The sequence below is a fragment of the Gopherus flavomarginatus genome, chromosome 3 (assembly GCF_025201925.1).
Source record: "Gopherus flavomarginatus isolate rGopFla2 chromosome 3, rGopFla2.mat.asm, whole genome shotgun sequence".
NCBI lineage: Eukaryota > Metazoa > Chordata > Testudines > Testudinidae > Gopherus > Gopherus flavomarginatus.
In genome coordinates this window covers 207,693,328-207,712,774 of record NC_066619.1, presented here as the reverse complement: position 1 = coordinate 207,712,774, position 19,447 = coordinate 207,693,328, and the positions used below count along the sequence as shown (strand labels likewise).

The 19,447-nt window shown below is 37.6% G+C and overlaps 1 protein-coding gene across 3 annotated transcripts in view; it reads left to right on the top strand.

The window, feature by feature from the left end:
* The window catches only part of FSTL5 (follistatin like 5), a 593,647-nt gene that overhangs the window by 519,527 nt on the left and 54,673 nt on the right, over positions 1-19,447 (top strand). For all 3 annotated transcript variants that reach the window (XM_050946344.1, XM_050946342.1, XM_050946343.1), the window contains 3 exons: positions 642-760; positions 7,603-7,752; positions 16,172-16,279. In XM_050946344.1, the coding sequence (XP_050802301.1) occupies positions 642-760; positions 7,603-7,752; positions 16,172-16,279 (377 nt within the window). The remainder of the gene's footprint in view (positions 1-641; positions 761-7,602; positions 7,753-16,171; positions 16,280-19,447) is intronic.

Below are 19,447 nucleotides of genomic sequence, written 5' to 3'. Positions count from 1 at the left end.
AATCAGGACATTTCTGTTAATGTTTTATAGAAATTATTTGAACTCATCCCTCAGAAAAGGAAAAGTGAAAAATATGTGGAAATTTTTTTATTTGATCCCAATGGAAAAAAAATTACATGATCATTTTCATTAATGAAGTTGTTTTTCTTCCCTTGGTATCCTGCTGTTAATTGATTTATCTCGCTAGACTGACCTCGCACTTGGTAAAGCTACCCCCACCCTTTCATGTATTTATACCTGCTCCTGTATTTTTCACTTCATGCATGTGATGAAGTGGGTTCAAGCCCACAAAAGCTTATGCCCAAATAAATTTGTTAGTCTCTAAGGTGCCTGAAGAACTTGTTATTTCCAAGTCTGTGTTCATGAAGCCCACTGGCTTACTCCTGGTGGGAAAAACCCAATGTGAAATCCTGAATAATGTCAAGGTAGTTTTTTGTTTGCTTGTTTTAGCTAAACAATAAAAGATCCCATAGGATTAGCTTTATTAACATCATGCACATTAATAAATTGATCTCATGCCAGTGATATGGCACAGTGATATGGTGAGGGCTTGTGTTCAAAAGGAGGACATGGTTGTGTGTTTTTTGTTGTTTTTTTTTAGGGTCTAATTTTGTTCATTTGGATGTGTTTTTGTTCCTAAGGTCTGGGAATTGGGAACATGTTCTATGTGTTTTATGAAGATGGAATCAAAGTGATACAACCCGTAGAATGTGAATTTCAGAGACATATTAAGCCCAGTGAAAAACTCCTCGGGTTTCAGGCAAGTAATTTATAAATTTATTTATAGGGGTTTTTTTCCTCAATGATTCTTTTCTTTTAAAAGAAAAATGCCAATTTAATGCTGGTCAAATGTGCCAGGATGATGACCATGGAAAGTGAAATTTTCTACATGTCTACTGGAGCAGGTAATTTTTACAAACCAATGTGCCTCAATGCTGAACTGTTTGTATTGTTCTCCATATTATTTTATTTGTCTAAATTAGATTGTTAGCTCTATAGATCAGAGCCCTCTGCTGGTGTAAATTGTCATAGTCAATGGAGACAGTTAACATCAGAAGAGAATCTCTTACTGTGGAGTTGGTGTAAGCAGTTGCATCTCTCTGCAATGAATGGTGTTGTACCCAGTTTCATCCATTTCTCTGTGTTCAATTTTTGTGTGTGTTTGAAAAGCACTCTGTAAACAGTAGTTTAGTCTCCATGTCCACTCATTTCGTATTGACTGGGGTGATGGGCACTTTTGATAGGAGCACTTGTGTGCTCCTGTCTAAATTAACTCATTTTGTATATTCCATTATAAAGCCTTCAAACAGTAATAACTTTCTCACTGCACATCTGGACTGGATTTGACTGATGGAGCTTTAGATGAAAAACTCAGTCTAACAATCCATGAGCAATCCCCCATGCAATGTTTTCCAATTACCAAAAGTACATTTAAGTGAAATAAATAAAAAAAAAGAGGCAGAACTATCCCTATGGAATTTGCCTCTTCAGCTGTCATTAGAGAAGTCATATTATGCAATACACAACAGCAAGATATATTTTTACTGTGGATAATTATACTTTCGGCAGCTAATCATGCCTTGATTTGTGCTGCTTACGTTAAATTAGGTTGACAGCCAAAAATAAGCCCAAGACCTTTCTTCATGGATGGTTAATTCAAAAGCTGATTATTTAAGAAATCTCTGAAAATGTTACTGGGTTAAAGTGAAAATGAGAATAGTCTATTTTAAATGTGTCCTGTGCTCTGTTTAAGAATTTAATGATCTTCAAAATGATTAATAATCTGGATAAGTAAGTTTAATGAAAAAAATCTTATTTCTTTTTTGTAGCTTTCCATTTCCAAAATAACATTCTAATTAAGCCAAGGAAATGTTAGAGAGTGACTCTTTTCTTTCAATTAGGAGCAAACTTGGTGTCTCTGTAGAATGTATCTTGGTTTATGTATAAAATTATAAGATAGCGCAGGGATACATATTTTAAAAGGAGAGGGCAGTAGATTTTGCCCTTGAATGTTTGGGTCACCTCCATTAATGTCAATGATAGTGCTTCACATACATGAGAAGACTGACTTTTTCTTTCCCTGAATAGGCAGGTTAATGGGGACTTTTTCTTGCAGAAAGAAACATGAGAGTATTCAGACAGCTACCTTGGTGTGTGTGTTTTGGTTTGTTTTTATTGTTGTTTGTTTTTGTTTTTACAAATACTTGTTAAACTACTCTTCTCTTCCCTGTCCAAGAAAAAGGGTTTGATTTTCAGTGAAAGATTCTGGAGTGTAATAGGACAAATAGAAGTCCATTGAGATTATTTTCTTCCTAGAAGAAGGATTGAAACATGGATTTAACAGAATTCTCTATATACACTTTTAATATCAAGACAGCAGCAGTGTGCTACTCTAAATAAGTCATTGAGCAGGAACTTTAGATATACTCTGCAAAGGAGTCAGTTGTTATCTTTCCCATACCTCTTTGGAAAAAGCTCTGGGTTTGCTCTAAATAAAAATTCAATTTTGGTGTAGTGTCAGATTTCATCAACTTTCAGCTTGTGCTCATTGACTGGTAAGGATTCATGTCATGCATTCTCAGTTATTCTTTCTTCCCGCTTCCTTCGCCAGAGAGCTTTACTGGGTAGGAGTTTAGTTATATCTACTTTTATAGCTATGCATATATTTTTGCCCTACCATGGATAAATTTCCATTATTTAATTCTTTGATATGTCTACAAGAAACCATGCTGTGTTTTTTTACAAAGCCTTCTAAATATGAGCCCTTCAGTGGAAGCATATGCACAGCTCCTTGAATTAATCTTTTTTTAATACCTTTCTGAGGTAATGCTCCAACTCTCCTTAAACTCATATTTAGGGCTCTTTGGTAGCTGTGTCCACTCTGTTCAGTAAATTAGATGTCTACATTTTAATGAGGGAAAATGTAGGTTCCCACCAAGTGTATACTAAGATTTTATTGGCACTCATTCTGTTGAGCCTCAATCCAGCAAAGCATTTATACAGGTGCTTAACATTTATGGGACTATTCACATCAATGGGACTACTCACATCTTCAAAGTTAGGTATGTGCTTAAGTACTTTGCTGGATTGAAGCCTTATTTGGTTGCATGCATCCATATTTGGATCAGTGGCATCCCAAACTTGCTCTGTTTTTTTTCTTTCCAGCCTACACTCCCTTCAGAAGTTTCTGAATGTATTGATTCCTTTCATTACATTTGTGCCAGAGGAAAGAGAATCTCTCTTTTTCTCAGAGTAATAATGAAGTACTTAAAATATTTCGTAGATGGCTTTGGTTTCATTGGCCTTGAAAATTTCATACTGATGATTGTGTTTTTTTCTGCTATGATAAAGTCCTAGAAGCCCTAAATTCTACAGTTGTGCAGGGGATCTTTGCCCTGCAGAGTGAAAATCATTCACTCTTAAAGTAAAACTCTTAAAACAAATAAAAATCCCAGATCCTCTCCCTTCCCCTGAGGCTGGTGAAAACTCGGGCTCACTGAAGTCAATAGCAAAAACTCCCATTAACTTCAGTGAAGCCAAGATTTCAACCCTTGTCTGTCCTTTACACAGTTAAACCAGTTCATGACAGCATTTAAGCGCATAAAGTTAAGATGGGACCAAATTCTTTAAAACTATTTTTTATCCTGAAATTGTGTTGTAATTGTTGTTGTTAAATTACAGTTTTAATGTTTTAAACCAGGATCCTGTCCTTCTAAAATGAGTGCACATAATAACAACATATACAGTATCTTGTACAACCTGATACCGTACAATAGCTAACACCAGTCAATTTTTCTGGGTGCAGTATACACATTCCTCTAGTTTTTCCAGGTTGTTGGTCTATCTCAGCTGTATTACACTAGCAAACAAAGGAATAGATTATGAAGGGGAAGCTAGATTTCACTGTATACTTTGAAAAAGCCCCGACTGGTTCAATGTGCACAAAGGCAGTTGTACCCTTTGTGAGATGGGTGGGGTGCTCACCCTGAATTTCAGACTGGAATCTTGTCCAACGCTTTTTATGGAAGATTATTTGTGTTGAAAAACTTAAACCTTAACCAGTAGAAGGAGGGTTTTTTGAGATTATTAATTACAATTATGTAGTAAGAGTTCATCAGATTATCAAATCAGTGTTTAAACAGCCCATGAGATACAATTAGCTGCACTACGCCTTTAAGTGGGTGCGAAGGCTGTTGTCCAGCTTGCCGAAGGGAATAACAATTTACGGGCTGGAGAGGGGGAGTAGGGGCACAGAAGCCAAAGGCAGAGTGAGTCAATGTGGCGATGCTGACTCATCCCCAGGGACTGGAAGGGCTGAGGAGTTAGAAATGGGCAAACCCGGCAGAACAAGCCCCTGGACTAGACAGAGCAGCACCTGTCCTCCCCATCCTTGGAGGTAGCAAAATACCAGGGTTGGTCAGGACTCAGGACCTGCTGTGGGCATCACACTAGTTGCCCCTTCCTAGGGAAGGAATTTTTCCCTTACCAACAAATTGGTGAAGGGGGAGTGTTCTTTTGTTGTTTTTGTTTTTTTGCCTTCCCCATAGTAGTTTCAGGGGGGCTTTGTTATGGTGAGTTAGGCTATGGTGTTGCAACTCATGATGCAAGTTGTGGAGCAGGTGTCCAGTGCAGGTACTCCATAGGGAAGGGATACATTGTCCAGATAAATGGCTTGGTAAAGGACTTTAAAAGGAGGTGTTTTTTAAAGGAGTGGAAGGGGGTTGGGGAGTTCTGGGCTCCTATGATTGCTACGGCAGGGAGTCACCCCTTTTCTTATAACCCACCTTAATCCTCATTTTTTCGGGAGAGGGCTTGGTAAAATCCCAACTATGGGTGGGCTGGGGTACCTGGATGGAAAAAGATGGAGGCTGGTGAAAGCCCCCCATATAGATATGGAATGAACATAGAGTTACCTGTACCATATACTTTTAACTGCTGGATATTGCCATACATCTAATAATAAAGTTGTGGCCTGATTAAAACCATATTAAGTGTCTTCTGTCCTCTTTTTGGTGTAGCTGGACAATGGAATTATTTTATTGACTTCAGTGGCTTTGAATTAAAGTAAAATTTGTCCACAGACAAATGTTTTCTCTTTAGAATGTATTGTTCCCCCAACTTCTTCAAACATTTTTATAGTACTCCCAAGGAATTATTTTCCACCATCTCTTGGTTTGATTTAGGATGAGTCATTTTCTGATTAGGGAAATGTGGTGAAAAGAATTAAATAAACTAACTTTTCCCATTGCCTTTTGTCAGATGTTTGCTTGTTTTGTACAAAGGCTAAATTAGAAAAAAGGTAAACTGCTTATGTTTTAATTAAAAAGAGAAAATAGTATACATTTATACCTATACTTTAAGGGAAAATTATTTTATCCAATTACCCAACTGCTAGGGAAAATAATATGGAATCTTAATAGCAGAGAGTATAGTTTTAAAGAGAACTCCAAATTCAGCCTCCTCACAAATTTTTTTTACCTCTTTAAAAGGCAAAATTTCAGCTCCATTTATCCGAAATAATTATGGAACCTCTAGAATGCTAGATAAATGGGAGACTGAGTAAGTGGGGAAGCAAGTGGGAAACTGATTCATGTGGGGATTGTATTTTTAGATAAGAGAGTTTGGGGATTGTAGTGTTTTTATACTACTGATTTGAAGCTTTCAATATATTTTTGTAAAGGATGTTTTGAGGAGAGCAAGGGTCAGCAAACCTATTGTGGAATTCAAAAAAGAAATAAATCATAAAGCCACTATAGTGACTCCTTGGTTGTATTTGCATTGGGGAGGTTAATTATAAACTTTAATTTGTCCACCTTTTAAATTTATTATTTGAGACAGCATTTGTTTTGCATTTTGTGTGTGTGACACAGAATAGGAGAGAAAAAATTCTGAATATTCCATATCTCCAGTTTAGTTTAACATAATTGCTAATTTAAAAAATATTAGCACTTGAAATGGGTCACAGGTCTCATGATATTTTACTTCATTTTCACATAGAGATTCATTTTTAAATTCTCATATAGCTTTCTTTATGCACTCACACATAGGATACTCTGTGAAGCCATAGAGAAGAAAAACAAATAATGTAATTGAATGGATCCCCATCACAGGAACCAGGATTCAAAATACACACCTGAAATCACCAGTGTGTAGATAGGGACACTTCAGTGAATATTCTGGGCCTCAATTCGGAAAAGCACTTAAGCAGGTGCTTAAATTTAAGCATGTGCATGAGTGGTTTCCTCTGCTTCCTACCAGCTTCTCCCTGACTTGCTCCATTCCTTCTCCAAACTCCTTCATATAAACCTCATATGAAACCCTGGCCAGTCTCGTTCCATGAATATGTAGACGCTTTTGCTTGTAAACTCCAGTTTTTATCTTGAACGTTGTTATCATTGAATGTTGATGCGGCACGGGTTGACAGATGTGCTGACTGCCGCTTCCTGCATTGGCCTGGAACGGCGACCATGGCCAGTGGGAGATGTGATCGGCCGAACCTGTGGATGCTGTGGGTAAACAAACCATCCCAGCCCACCAGCGGATTTCCCTGATGCGTTGCATGCCAAAGATTGCCGATCCCTGAACTAGCACAATTATATAGCCAGTGCCAAGGGAATTTTATTCAGCATTCATGTTCCAACAAGAGCATGTTGTTTTATGTACTATCTCATGATACTGAATGCAGGCCCTTTTCCCTATCAATGTGATTTCTTCAGCATCCCCCCACTCCTTGAGATTTAAGAACCATAGAGAAACTAGTGGTTGTTAGTGACTTTCTACACAAGTAGGTCTGTCTCTTGGGATTGGAAATGTATTTATGTCTCACTTTGACATGTGAAGATCCTGTCTGTGTCTATCTGAAGAACAATGATCAAAAATACTGATGCTATAGAAAAGTTAGCTTTAAAGTATATCTCATGTCATGATAAACATACTGTTTAGTACCAGTTCTATTGGTATGGCGTAGTATTTTTTTTCCCTTTACTTTTTTCAAAGGAGTCAAAGGAAACAAAATTCTTATTTAAGAGCTCATTGATTCATGCTGCTTATTTCCCATTTGAAATCATCATCCCCTGACACATTATAATCATTTCTACAGCAACCAGTTATGATATATCCAACAGAGGACTGTAGATAAGGAATAAGCAGCAGGTGAATTTGTAAGGAGACAAAAATGTTGCTTTGATCAAACTGTCCCAAGTAGTAAAAGTTGGAGAAATAAAAGTATGTGTGTGTGGGGGGAAAGCTTGACATACATTTCTAAACAGTATTTTTCAAGTTCTTCCTAAGGCTTCAAATTCAATGGAAATTTTTGCTGTAAACTTCAATGGGCTCAGGATTTCACCCATGAGACTTTGAAAAAAACTCTAACTTAAAGGTGTTTGTCCGCATTGTTTTTGACACTAAGATGATAAACTCCTGGAATAGTCTATACCTTAACCTTTTTTTTTTTTTAAATTCCTTGGATGAAATGCAATATCCCTTGTATTTGATCCAGGAGGAAGCATGATACAAACAGTAATTGTGACCAGTCTTTGCATTACTTGACTTTATTATTTTGATTTTCATTTCTCTCTCTTATTTGTTTCTCTTGCATTACAGGATGAAGTTTGTCCCAAAGCTGAAAGAGATACTGTTCAGAGGTGTGTGTGGGCATCTGCTGTTAATATCAAAGACAAGTTCATTTACGTAACTCAGCCTACTTTGGACAGAGTGCTTATTGTTGATGTACAGTCCCAAAAAGTTGTGCAGGTACTTATTTCTAACTTTACAATTAATGACAAGTCTGGATGCAACATCTCCAGCTCTGCTTCTCTATATGCTTTTCCGGGACATATTTAACCTGACAATTACATCTTATGTCTGAAAACAATTCAACATATTGTTATTACAGTTCACACCAAACATTACTTACACTGAAAGTAATTAATGAAACCCCCCCACCCCCAATTTGTTTACTTTGTGTATTTGACAGCAGTTTGTGTTTAGGCACTTTCACCTTTCCGCTGAATATAGAGAGTTAGCCAGGGAGAAACTAACTGAAAAGACCTTTAGAAATATAAAGATGACATTAAAAATATTTTAATATACTATTTAAAGGGTGCTCCATCAAAAAATGATTTTTTTAATTTGTCAATTAAAAAAATAATATCCATTTTAGAAGTTGTTATAGTCCCTACATACAGATATTCAAGATGCTATGTGTTAGGTTCTATGCTGTGCTTCTTAAACACGGTGTAACCCACACACCTCCTAGTGTGAAGTTCTTTCCCAGCTAGTGGCACGGAGACCACTTAGAGAGCAATTAATGAGCCTGCTTTACAGCCTTAACTAACAGGCTTTTAGTTCCTGTGGTAGATGCTGATGCACTAAGCTCTAGAGGTCTCCTGGCTTCCAACGACGAGGTCTGTCAGTGTTACAAGTGGGGGCTCGTCCAGGATTTCAAATGAGAAGTCTCTGAAGCTTGGGTCACGCTTCTTCATCTAGGGGAAGTATGTAACCCACACACCTCCTGGGTGTGATGTTCTGTCCCACTTAGAGAGCAATTAATGAGTCTGCTCTACAGCCTTACCTAACAGCCCGTTGGCTTTTAGTTATGCAGTAGAGGCTCATGCTTTAAGTTCCAGAGGTCCTTGGTTTGATCTCGCCCGCCGACGACCATGGTCTGTTGGCATTGCAAGAGCACAAAATTCCACAGCTCGGAGAATGAAGCTCAAGGTGACTTTAAGCCATCTTTCTGTCCTCTCATTTCTTGGCTGCTAGAGAGGTAGGGAGGCCCCCAACATGACTTCGACAACCCTGAGGGGCTTCTTAAGTTATGGCAAACTGTGTTCTCCATTTGGATCAAGAGCTCCTCAGGCTCTTTTGTGCTTCCACAGAAAGATCCTAGCAGAGGTGAGAATCCCTCCCAATTGCTCCAGGGTGTGCAGTTTTGATTTGTTAACAAAGCCACGTAAAATCTTACTATAGCCTCAGTTCTGGTGACATTACTCACATGCACAGTCATACTGATGTCAATAACCCAGTAGTCCTTATTCATGTGAGTCCTCCCATTTAAGTCAATCAAGATGAGGATTCATATGAGTAAGGACTACAAGACTGAGCACTGTGGTCCTGATCTTGCTCCATTTGAACTCTGTGGAAACTTTTATCATTAACGTTACTGGCAGCAGGATCAGGCCCTCTATCACCAGCTACATGGGATGCTCAGATATAAAAATGTGCATGGAGAATAATAGAATAAGCTTTACAATGTCTAAAAATGTATCTCCAAAATATGAAGAGGTTACTTGTTGTAAACTCTCATGTGTTTACAGTTCATAATAAGACAGATCAAATTTACAATAGGCACAGTTGCAATAGAACTCCTTTTCCTCTTAGTTCAATTTGTTTAATACCGCCACAAAAGCATTATCCAAAGATTATATACAGTGGAATATATTATACTATACAGTCTTTCTGACTGTTGGCATCTGACCAAGAAAATTAGCTTTACTTTGTTTCCAGCTGGAACACAGGTCAACCAATTACAGGCATTCAGTTTGGAACTGTCAACAGTCTTTTGCCAGCAAAGAAGTTTTCTAATTACTGTCCATTTCAGAACATGTAGAATCATCTTTGAACTTATTTTAAAAGTAGAGCTCTGCACTTTCTAAAATGAATTTAACTCTGTTGCAAGCATCTATGAATCCAGTTCATGAATAAACCTAATAACTTCTTAACAATTCATCTGTCATCCTCAGAAAAAAGGCAATTATTTCAGTGTGAGGGTTTCTTATACCACAGTGCATGTTCTCATTTAAATTGCAATCACACAGTGTTTATAATGTCTACAAGATTCTTTGTGTAACATGATGTAATGTTCATATATAACACATGCTTTTTAACAATAATATACATTTTATTTTTAATAGCACTTTAGGATTCTAACAAAAATATGCAAATACAACCAAAGTTTTTAACTTGAGGTATAAATCATTCCATTTACTTTTATTTAAAATTATCTTTCTGTCATCATAAAATTCAATGGAATACATCGTTAAACTACCCTAAATTAAAAACAATAACAAAGGCCTTTTTCAGGAGCCCATTCTGTGTTGCTCTGCAAGAGTTTCCAGTGCTGTGGGAGGAAGAGGATTGTGGATGGGGAACAGAGCAACTCTGGTCTGCACCAGTGACTAAGACATTGCCTTAATATAGGAAGCACAAGCCACCTCCCACCAGTCCAGACTGACCCTGCTGCCAGTGCAAGGATGACTTCCCCAGAAAATCTAAGTTTTTGCCCTAGAAAAATTTGAATATCAAGGAAAATTCCTATTATGAAACTGAGATATATTTGTATCAAGTAAAATATCAAATGATAATACTGCTGGACAATAACTTGGGGAACTACAGAGGTGACGTTTGTCCAGGAATATAAACCTCAGTCTTAATGGTACAAGGCGACTTATATTAGTGAAAGAAATGCATTTTCCCCCAATAAACTTGAAAATACTTAATTCAGACAAATATAAATATAAGATCGTCCTCAAAGGTGTTATAGGAAGTCAGATAATAGGGCTAAGAATATCTGTTGGACTAGAGAAATTAACTGAAAAGCAGCCTGTCTCTCTATTTAAGTGATTGGATAGAGCTTCCTCTGAGCTCAACTGGCTTTCCAGCACATGGGATATGCTTACGCAATCACTGCAAAAATACCATGGGACTTGCCTCATATGAGTGGTTGCTGTTAACCATGCACATACTTAAAATATATAGCATGACAGCAGCCTGAAAAATCTGCAAGTCTTTAAGTAGAGAAGAAAAAAAGTCCATAAGAAGTTTCTACACATAGTACAAGAAATACTTTGCTCAGCATTGCTGGTATTACCACAGAAACAGTCCTGTTCTCCTTATCTTTTAATAAGACATCTGCTTTCACCTCCCCACCCTTTTTCCCCCTAAGCACTAGTAATTTTTTTCTTTCTCTTTAAGTTAGGTCTGTAAATATATACTTTAAAATGAAGTGAAAGGGGAGCGTAACTTCTTACTCATGTCAGTTGTTCGAAAAGTATTTATTTCTGTTGTTCATATGAGTACAATTTCCTAGCACAGGAAATTACAAAAAGTCAAAGTTTCTTGGAAAATATAATAGTAAGCTGTTTGTTCAGCTGCTTCTTAATAGATTGCCTCCTTTGTAAGTAACTAAGGTAAAATCTAAAAAACCTGTCTCCTCTGTATATAAATAAGGTCATACCTCCTAAAATAGAGTCAACCTGGATCAGTGGGTTAAAGACTTGATTGGATCTGCTGGGAAGGGAACAGACTCTGAGACTAAAGTAAGGAAGTATTATTTATTCTTTCTCATAACACAAGAAGTTGGAATCACCAAATGAAATTAATAGGCAGCAGGTTTAAAACAAACAAAAGGAAGTATTTTTTCATACAATGCACAGACAACATGTGGAACACCCTGCCAGAGGGTGTTGTGAAGGCCAAGACTATAAGAGAGTTAAAAAAAGAACTAGATAAGTTCATGGAGGATAGGCCCATCAATGGCTATTAGCTAGGATGGGCAGAGATAGTATCCCTAGTCTCTGTTTGCCAGAAGCTGGGAATGGGTGAGAGGGAGTGGATCATTTGGTGATTACTTGTTCTGTTCATTCCCTTTGGGGCACCTAGCATTGGCCACTGTCGGAAGACAGGATACTGAGCTGGATGGACCTTTGGTCTGACCCAGTATGGCCATTCTTATGTTCTTATATCTGCTTTGCAAAACTGAGTTTTCAGACATGCAAAAAAAAAGTGTTCTCGTCAGGATCAAAAGTGGAGAAAACAGAGAGAGACATGGATTCAGTAATGAAGAAATCTATAAGTTTCTAAAGTGAAGAAACTCTAAGTGACAAAAATCAATTTTTCATGTTTTGTGCAAATTTTTAGGCTGCAGAGTTCCTATCTAAATTTTATCTCTTATTTTGCTTCATTCATTTATTGGCCTTTTAATTTCTGTTGTGATTTTGTTGGCTCAACTTTTTCTAGCTGGCATTATTTATTTATTTGATAAAAATCACAGTAAAGGAAAAAATGTAGAGGTACATATGAGAGAATTTGGTTATAAGATGATGTATTTTTTATAAGATGATGTATTTTTTAGGGATATATAGTGAATATGAGATGACCGATCCTATGTTGAATGTTCTGAGTTACAAATGATTATTGCAAACAAGCACATGCTTATCTTTAAGCATGAATGATCCCTTGACTTTAGTTGGACTAGTCAGATGCATAAAATTAAATATCTGCAGGATATGGGCCTTAAACAAATCTTTAGGACAGTGTTTGCCTTCTGTGTTAGTGCTATGTCTGGCACAATGGGGATTAGGATTGGGAATTTGGGGTATTACCAAGAGAGAAGAAATGGAATCATTCATGTATAATCATAAATATTTGTCATTTAGACCATTCCTTTGAAGTTGCTAAATGGAAATTTGAGGCAAATCAAATAGTGCATCAGTCTAACTATTGTTTTAGACACTAAGTAGCTTAACTCCACAATACTCTAAAAGTTTTATAAAGTGTGAATGAATTTTTACAGGGGTTATCTTGCTGCTTAAAAAAAGAGAGCTAATGAACAACTTGCTTCATTGCGTGTGTTCAAAAGGGAAACCAGGTTCTGCTTAGCAGCAGAGGCTTGTTCTGAGACCTCAGGAGTACAGTTAAGTATCATCTGCAATCTCATCCAGCCATTAGTGCATTATCTTGAGGATCGACATCATTAGTTTAAATTAGGTTCACTTAATTAGCCAGCTGGTACTCTCCTTGACAAACTGATAAACAAGCTGTGCTTTACAGTTGCATAATGGCAAGACCAAAAAACAGAGTGCCACATGTTATTTTTTCTACTGTAATAACCAAAATAGAAAAATTATCCCTACAGTTGTTTTACTTCACTTATAATACATTGTGTCACTTAATCAAATGCTCTGTTGTCCTCCACTTATAAAGTCTTCAGATATGTTCTCAGCTGTGTGATTTTGTTAACAAGCCATTTCCAACAAAGGAAAGAAGAACATGCAAATACCTAAAATATTTGCATGTTGGTTGGGCTGAAGAGGTACAGAACTTAAATTAGTTATACTGAATTAACCTATTGAACTCTGTGACCTACTAGGACTTGATTTGTTATAATGGCAGTATATACCTATCTCATAGAAATGTAAGGAACCTTGAAAGATCATGGAGTCTAGTTCCCTGCTTTCACAGTAGGACCAAGTACTGTCCTTGACAGATTTTTGCCCCAGATCCCTAAATGGCCCCCCTCAAGGATTGAGTTTACAACCGTGGATTTAGCTGGCCAGTGCTCAAATCACTGAGCTATCCCTCCACCCCGAAAAGCAGGGAATATTATTGGACCCAAAGTCTGAACTCACATTGTATAACTGTGTTGAAACCAACAGAATTACTCCAGATTTATTCATTTGGGACTACATTCACAAAGAAATTTAGCCATGGTGATCCTGTACCCCTATAGGACTCAGGGGCAGCTGAGCAGAGGTTTTGTGAATTCTACTGTGGCCTGATTCTGGTTTTTAGGCACCCGAAGTGGCAGTGCCTAAGTCTCTGAATCAAGGCCTTAGTGAATTATTACAGTTACTGGGAGGTAAAAGTCTACCTTTTCTCTATTCTCAATTTCTCTCTACCTTTGCAATGAGTTTAAATGTTTAAATATTTCTGTATTTTATTAACGTTATATGAACAGTTCTGGTGGAATTCTGAACTAGCATGAATACATTTGATTTGAGTCAGTCCAATACACTTTTCTACATGTTCCACAGCCTTGAAATGACATTGCATCCTGACACATTTTTTCCCAACTTAGTGAGGTTTCAGTTGTAATATCACAATGAAGATCTCACACTATGGATGTGTCTACACTGCTATCAAAGATATGATGGTAGCTTGGGTAGGCATATCCACACTAGCTTAAATCTAGATAGCATGGCTAAAAATAGCAGTGAAGACGTGGCAATACAGGCCTTAGCACAAACCAGTCGCATCTGAAACTGTAGCCTGGTCCAAGGTTCATGATGCTGTATCTTCACTGTTACTGTCAACCATGCCAGCTAGATTAAAGCTAATGCAGGTATGCCTTCCTGAACTGCAATCACATCTTGGATTGCTGTATAGATGTACCCTATATGACCTAAAAAGTATAAAATATAGATTGCTTGCTTTTGAAGCTAGCTTTCTTATCTTCTCTTTTTGAAGATGGACACCAAGCCTCTTCTGGGGTCTCATTGCATATGATGTCACATAGTAGTTTTAATGAAATTGAAAAGTCAGAGCTGCCAAAAATGTAGCTAGAATCCAAACCAGAACATCTTTCACCCACCCACATAGTTTCCCCATAAATACCCAGAACCAATATTGTCCCATCCAGTTAAGAACATTTTATATAGTGCAATAAGATTTTACACTACTTTTGACAATTCTGCCTCTATTGTAAATACTGTTAAAGGTTGGTAAGATGTTCTACTGAACGTATTTTGTAAAAATACAAAAATATCAAAATATGAAATTCAGTGAATTTAAAAACAAAAGTAGTATTGATCTGTAGCAGAAGCACCCAATTAGGTAGAATAAGAACATTTTTGTGGCAGTCATTTCTTTCAAGTTTAGTAAATTAAATACCAACCATTAACAAATGTTGACTGACTAATAAAAGTACTAATTTATACACAGTACTATACAAACTGTTTCCTTCTTAATGGTGGCCTTATCATTTTAGTAATCCAGCTAGGAATGAAATGTGTTGTACAAATGTGCCTGCTGTTTTAAGCTCTGAAATTTTTAGGGGGATTTTTCAAACTTTAATCTACAACTCAAGAGAAATGCAAAACTTTTAGTGTGCTATATTATCAAAATGCCTTTCCCTTTTCAGTCAATGTCCAGTAAGAAGTCTTACCCTGTAATAACCTTAGTCCCAGATTTGGACCTTAGCGTCCAAAATATGGGGGTTAGCATGAAAACCTCCAAGCTTAGTTACCAGCTTGGACCTGGTACCTGCTGCCACCACCCAAAAAATTAGAGTGTTTTGGGGCACTCTGGTCCCTCTGAAAAACCTTCCCTGGGGACCCCCAAGACCCAAATCCCTTGAGTCTCACAACAAAGGGAAATAATCCTTTTTCCCTTCCCCCCTCCAGATGCTCCTGGAGAGATACACAGACACCAGCTCTGTGAATCCAAACAGAGTGAATCTCCCTCTCTGTTCCCAATCCTGGAAACAAAAAGTACTTTCCTATTCCCCCAGAGGGAATGCAACATCAGGCTAGCAATCCAACACACAGATCTCCCCGATTCCTTCCTCCCACCAATTCCCTGGTGAGTACAGACTCAATTTCCCTAAAGTAAAGAAAAACTCCAACAGGTCTTAAAAGAAAGCTTTATATAAAAAGAAAGAAAAATAAGTACAAATGTTCTCTCTGTATTAGATGATACAACACAGGGTCAATTGCTTAAAAGAATATTGAATAAACAGCCTTATTCCAAAAGAATACAAGTCAAAGCACTCCAGCACTTATATTCATGCAAATACCAAAGAAAAGAAACCATAGAACTTACTATCTGATCTCTTTGTCCTTACACTTAGAAACAGAAGACTAGAAAGTAGAACTACTTCTCCAAAGCTCAGAGCAAGCAGGCAGCCAAAAACAAAGACTAAAACACTCAATTCCCTCCACCCAAAGTTGAAAAAATCCGGTTTCCTGATTGGTCCTCTGGTCAGGTGCTTCAGGTGAAAAAGACATTAACCCTTAGCTATCTGTTTATGACATACCCGTATTCATTAACTGTTAAATACTATGTGGTAAGGAGGTTAAATAAACATTTAGCTGACTTGACACTTTTATCTTGAGCTTCTTTGTAGCTGCAGTATAGTGTACAGTCAGATGCTGAGTGAACACATATCTCTGTCATATTGTGCAAATAATGAACAAAGATGACTATTTAAGCGGAAGTACAGTAACTTCAAATCAATCAGTGTCCTGCTTCAACAATTGGCAGCTTGATTTTTATATGTGGACTTACGACATCTGGAAGATCTCATTCAGTCATAATTTCTTGTATTATTCTATTGTTTTATTTTTCTCTTCTGAAATTAAAGAGAGATTATTTCTACTTTTTTTACCTATAGGCAGTAAGCACAGACTCTGTTCCAGTGAAACTACACTATGACAAATCACATGATCAGGTATGGGTGCTCAGCTGGGGAAACATGGAGAAGAATTCACCAACATTGCAGGTCAGTACACTTTGTGAATCTTTGCAGTAATGCTAATACTGAAGCTTAACAAATGTCAGTGGGTAGTGCAGGCCTTGTTGGAGCCCTGGGCTTAAAGTATGAACTAAAGAAAGACTGTGAACCAAAGCAGGCCTTCTCAGAAAAGTGACACTAGGTATCAGCTAACTAAGCATGTCCCTGACCTGAGAGAAAATTGTATAGGAACACACAGAGTGCTCAACTAAGTATGTAAAGAAATTCCTAAGAAGGTGGTACAGGAAACCATAGACCTACTGTAAAGATAAGGATGGGATGACAGGATAATGGATGAGGATGTTTTGTTTGAACTACAAAGTACAAAGGTGGTAGCAACATACGGAATGTAATATGTAACTTCTATGTATCAATGTATAAAAAGAGAGTGAAAGGAGGGCTGTCTTCATAATGGCCTAGTGGATAACACTGTTGATTGATTCGGTACTTTGTCACGGGCATGCATGTATTAGTGTCCCTGTAACCCATTGGACAGTGTGCTAGCACAGTGCTTTGCTGACAATCAACCTGGCCAAGCCTTCACCACCGAACCAAGCCTGTGGTCTTTCTTTGAGTAACATTGAGATCCGCTGAATCAACAAACTACACTCTCTGCTGATGCAGAATACACACACGTTCCAGAAACAGCAGTACCAGCAGCACTAGCAACACTAACAACATAACAGATTCATGTCCTGGCATTTTACCATCTAGAGACCTGGGTTCAAAATTTTTAGGTCATAAATTTGGGACCTGATTCAGCTCAGCACGTAAGCCCTTATATATGTCCATCCCTATTCAGGACAGCATTTAAGCAAATATTTTATGTCCTGAATAAGGACGCTTTCCACAATCAGGGCCTTGATGGACTCAGCATATCCTGGGAGGATACTTGTGTGCATGACAAAATAGCAAATATAGAGTTTGATCATGTCAAGTGTGGAGGATCTTGAATGGTCACTGGCATCACTGGGAGTCTAGAAGGTTCATCACCTCCCAAGAAGAACTCAGCATCTCTCAAAATTGAGCACAAAGAATGGAAGACACTAGTCAAGAGAAGAAAAATAGAGCTAAAATATTTGATTTATGTGCATTTTATATATATATATATATATATATATATATATATATATATATATATATATATATAAAATTAGAGCTAAAATATTTGGTTTATGTGTGTTTTAGATTTATATTTTAGCTCTATTTTATATATATATAAAACGCACATAAACCAAATATATGTCTGGCCATGATGTATATATTGTAATACAGCATGGCCAGAGGGCAGCTCTGGGAGAGTGTTAGCAGGGAGCCTTATTCCTGCAAGGGGAGGAAGGTTTGCTATAGATTAACTAGAGCACCTGAAGCCGATTAGAGTACCAGCAGTCAGTCATGTGATAAAAACCCCTGCTTCAGTCAGACAGTGTGCGAGTTGGAGCAGGAAGGTTTGGTTGGAGCAGAGAGCAATTTGAAGGAGTTGGAGAAGAGAACAGTTTTGATGAGAGACCAAAAGGAAAGTTTGGAGGAGTGCTGTGGTGGACTGAGAAATCAAAAAAAACCCTAGGTAAGGGGCACCTGGCTTATGTAGAAGGAGGGCAAGAAACCCCTTCACAAGCTGAAGGGCGGGAGAGGGAAGTAGCCCTGGGAAGGAACCGCTAATTCAAGTGGTTCACCACAAACCTCAGGGCCCCTGGTTTGGGACCTGGAGAAGAGGGCGGGCCCAGGTCCCTCCCTCTCCACTCTCCTCCTCAAGGACAATAGTGGGGTAATTAAAATACCGATTCAGAGGCAAGCAATGACGCCCTGAACCTTCCCCAAAGAAGAGAAAGTGCGAGACCCCGCTTAACAGTACTAGCAATTTGCCACAATATATATATATATTGAAACTATGACACTTAAACAGAATGGTGTTGGGGAAGACCGTTTTCATTGTATACCCAGATTAGTTTTTCACTGGGAATACTTTTTCATTCAGCAAATAAAAAGTGATTTAAAATTACATGGAAACAGTATTTCATCCCAAAATTATTAAATTATATGGAAACCTGACAATCTGCTTAATCACAACATTTTGTGTGTCTTCATTTAAATATAATATTAATAATCTCAACAATGGTGATAAAGTGAACTACCTAAAAGTAATTCAGATAACCAGTGAATTTGTTTACTGAAGGTTGTTTTCATCATATTCATTTCTAAAGGGGTGATTCTACTGAATTGATAATGGCAGTGGGACACAGGCAACTACAAAACATTATTCTTGTAACCTGTCTTTTGAATGTAGACTGTATGTGTTGCAACTGACTATGACTGTATGTCTGGTTGGAGCATTCACTGGGTTTTAAGCATGTTGATCTGCTACCTAGATGTAGCATTACTAAACTGCATTTCAGTAAAATTATGCAGGCTTTATGGAGATGTGGGCAAGCTAAAAAAAACCCCATAATGTGAACTGTTTTTTGGAAATAATAAATAGCTTCACTTTTACAATGTTTGTGAACGTGTGCAAATCTAAGTACAGTCACTGGAGAGCAATTTAAAAAATACATTTCAACAGTTGCACTTTTTATTTTTATTTTTTCATACTGTTTTCTACTTCTGTTTAAAACAACATCATGACAATGTGGTAATCTCCTGCTCTACCTGATATTTTTCTACTATAATTTCGGGGTACCTGGCTATTTCATTTTGCCTTTTCCTTTCCTACTGCTTTACAGAATCTTCCCCCATACATCCTCTTTTTTGCTATATAAAGATTAAGGCTAAGATTTTTTTTAAAAGAGTGCAAGTGGGGACTACTGGATACACTTTGCATTTTGAAAATCTGGCCCTTTAATTTAGATGCCCCATTGTGGATTCAGCAGCTTGATTTCAGGCACTCATTTAAAAAAAGTCTTGTTCTTGACCTTGTCCTAAGAAAACTATACTAGAATAAAAGGTAAGCATGAGGATTGTTGTACTAATTTAGATGGAATATATGGTGACAGAGTGAGAGTAGCCTTAGGCTGACTCACCAGGCTGGGCATTTGCTAAGCATCCCCACATGGGGCAACTTAGGGAGATAATTAGTTAAGGACTGAATGATTAACCAGTTAACAAGGTGCCTCAGCTCATCAATGGAGGACAGCTAAAAGAGAGACAGGAAGAGGGAAA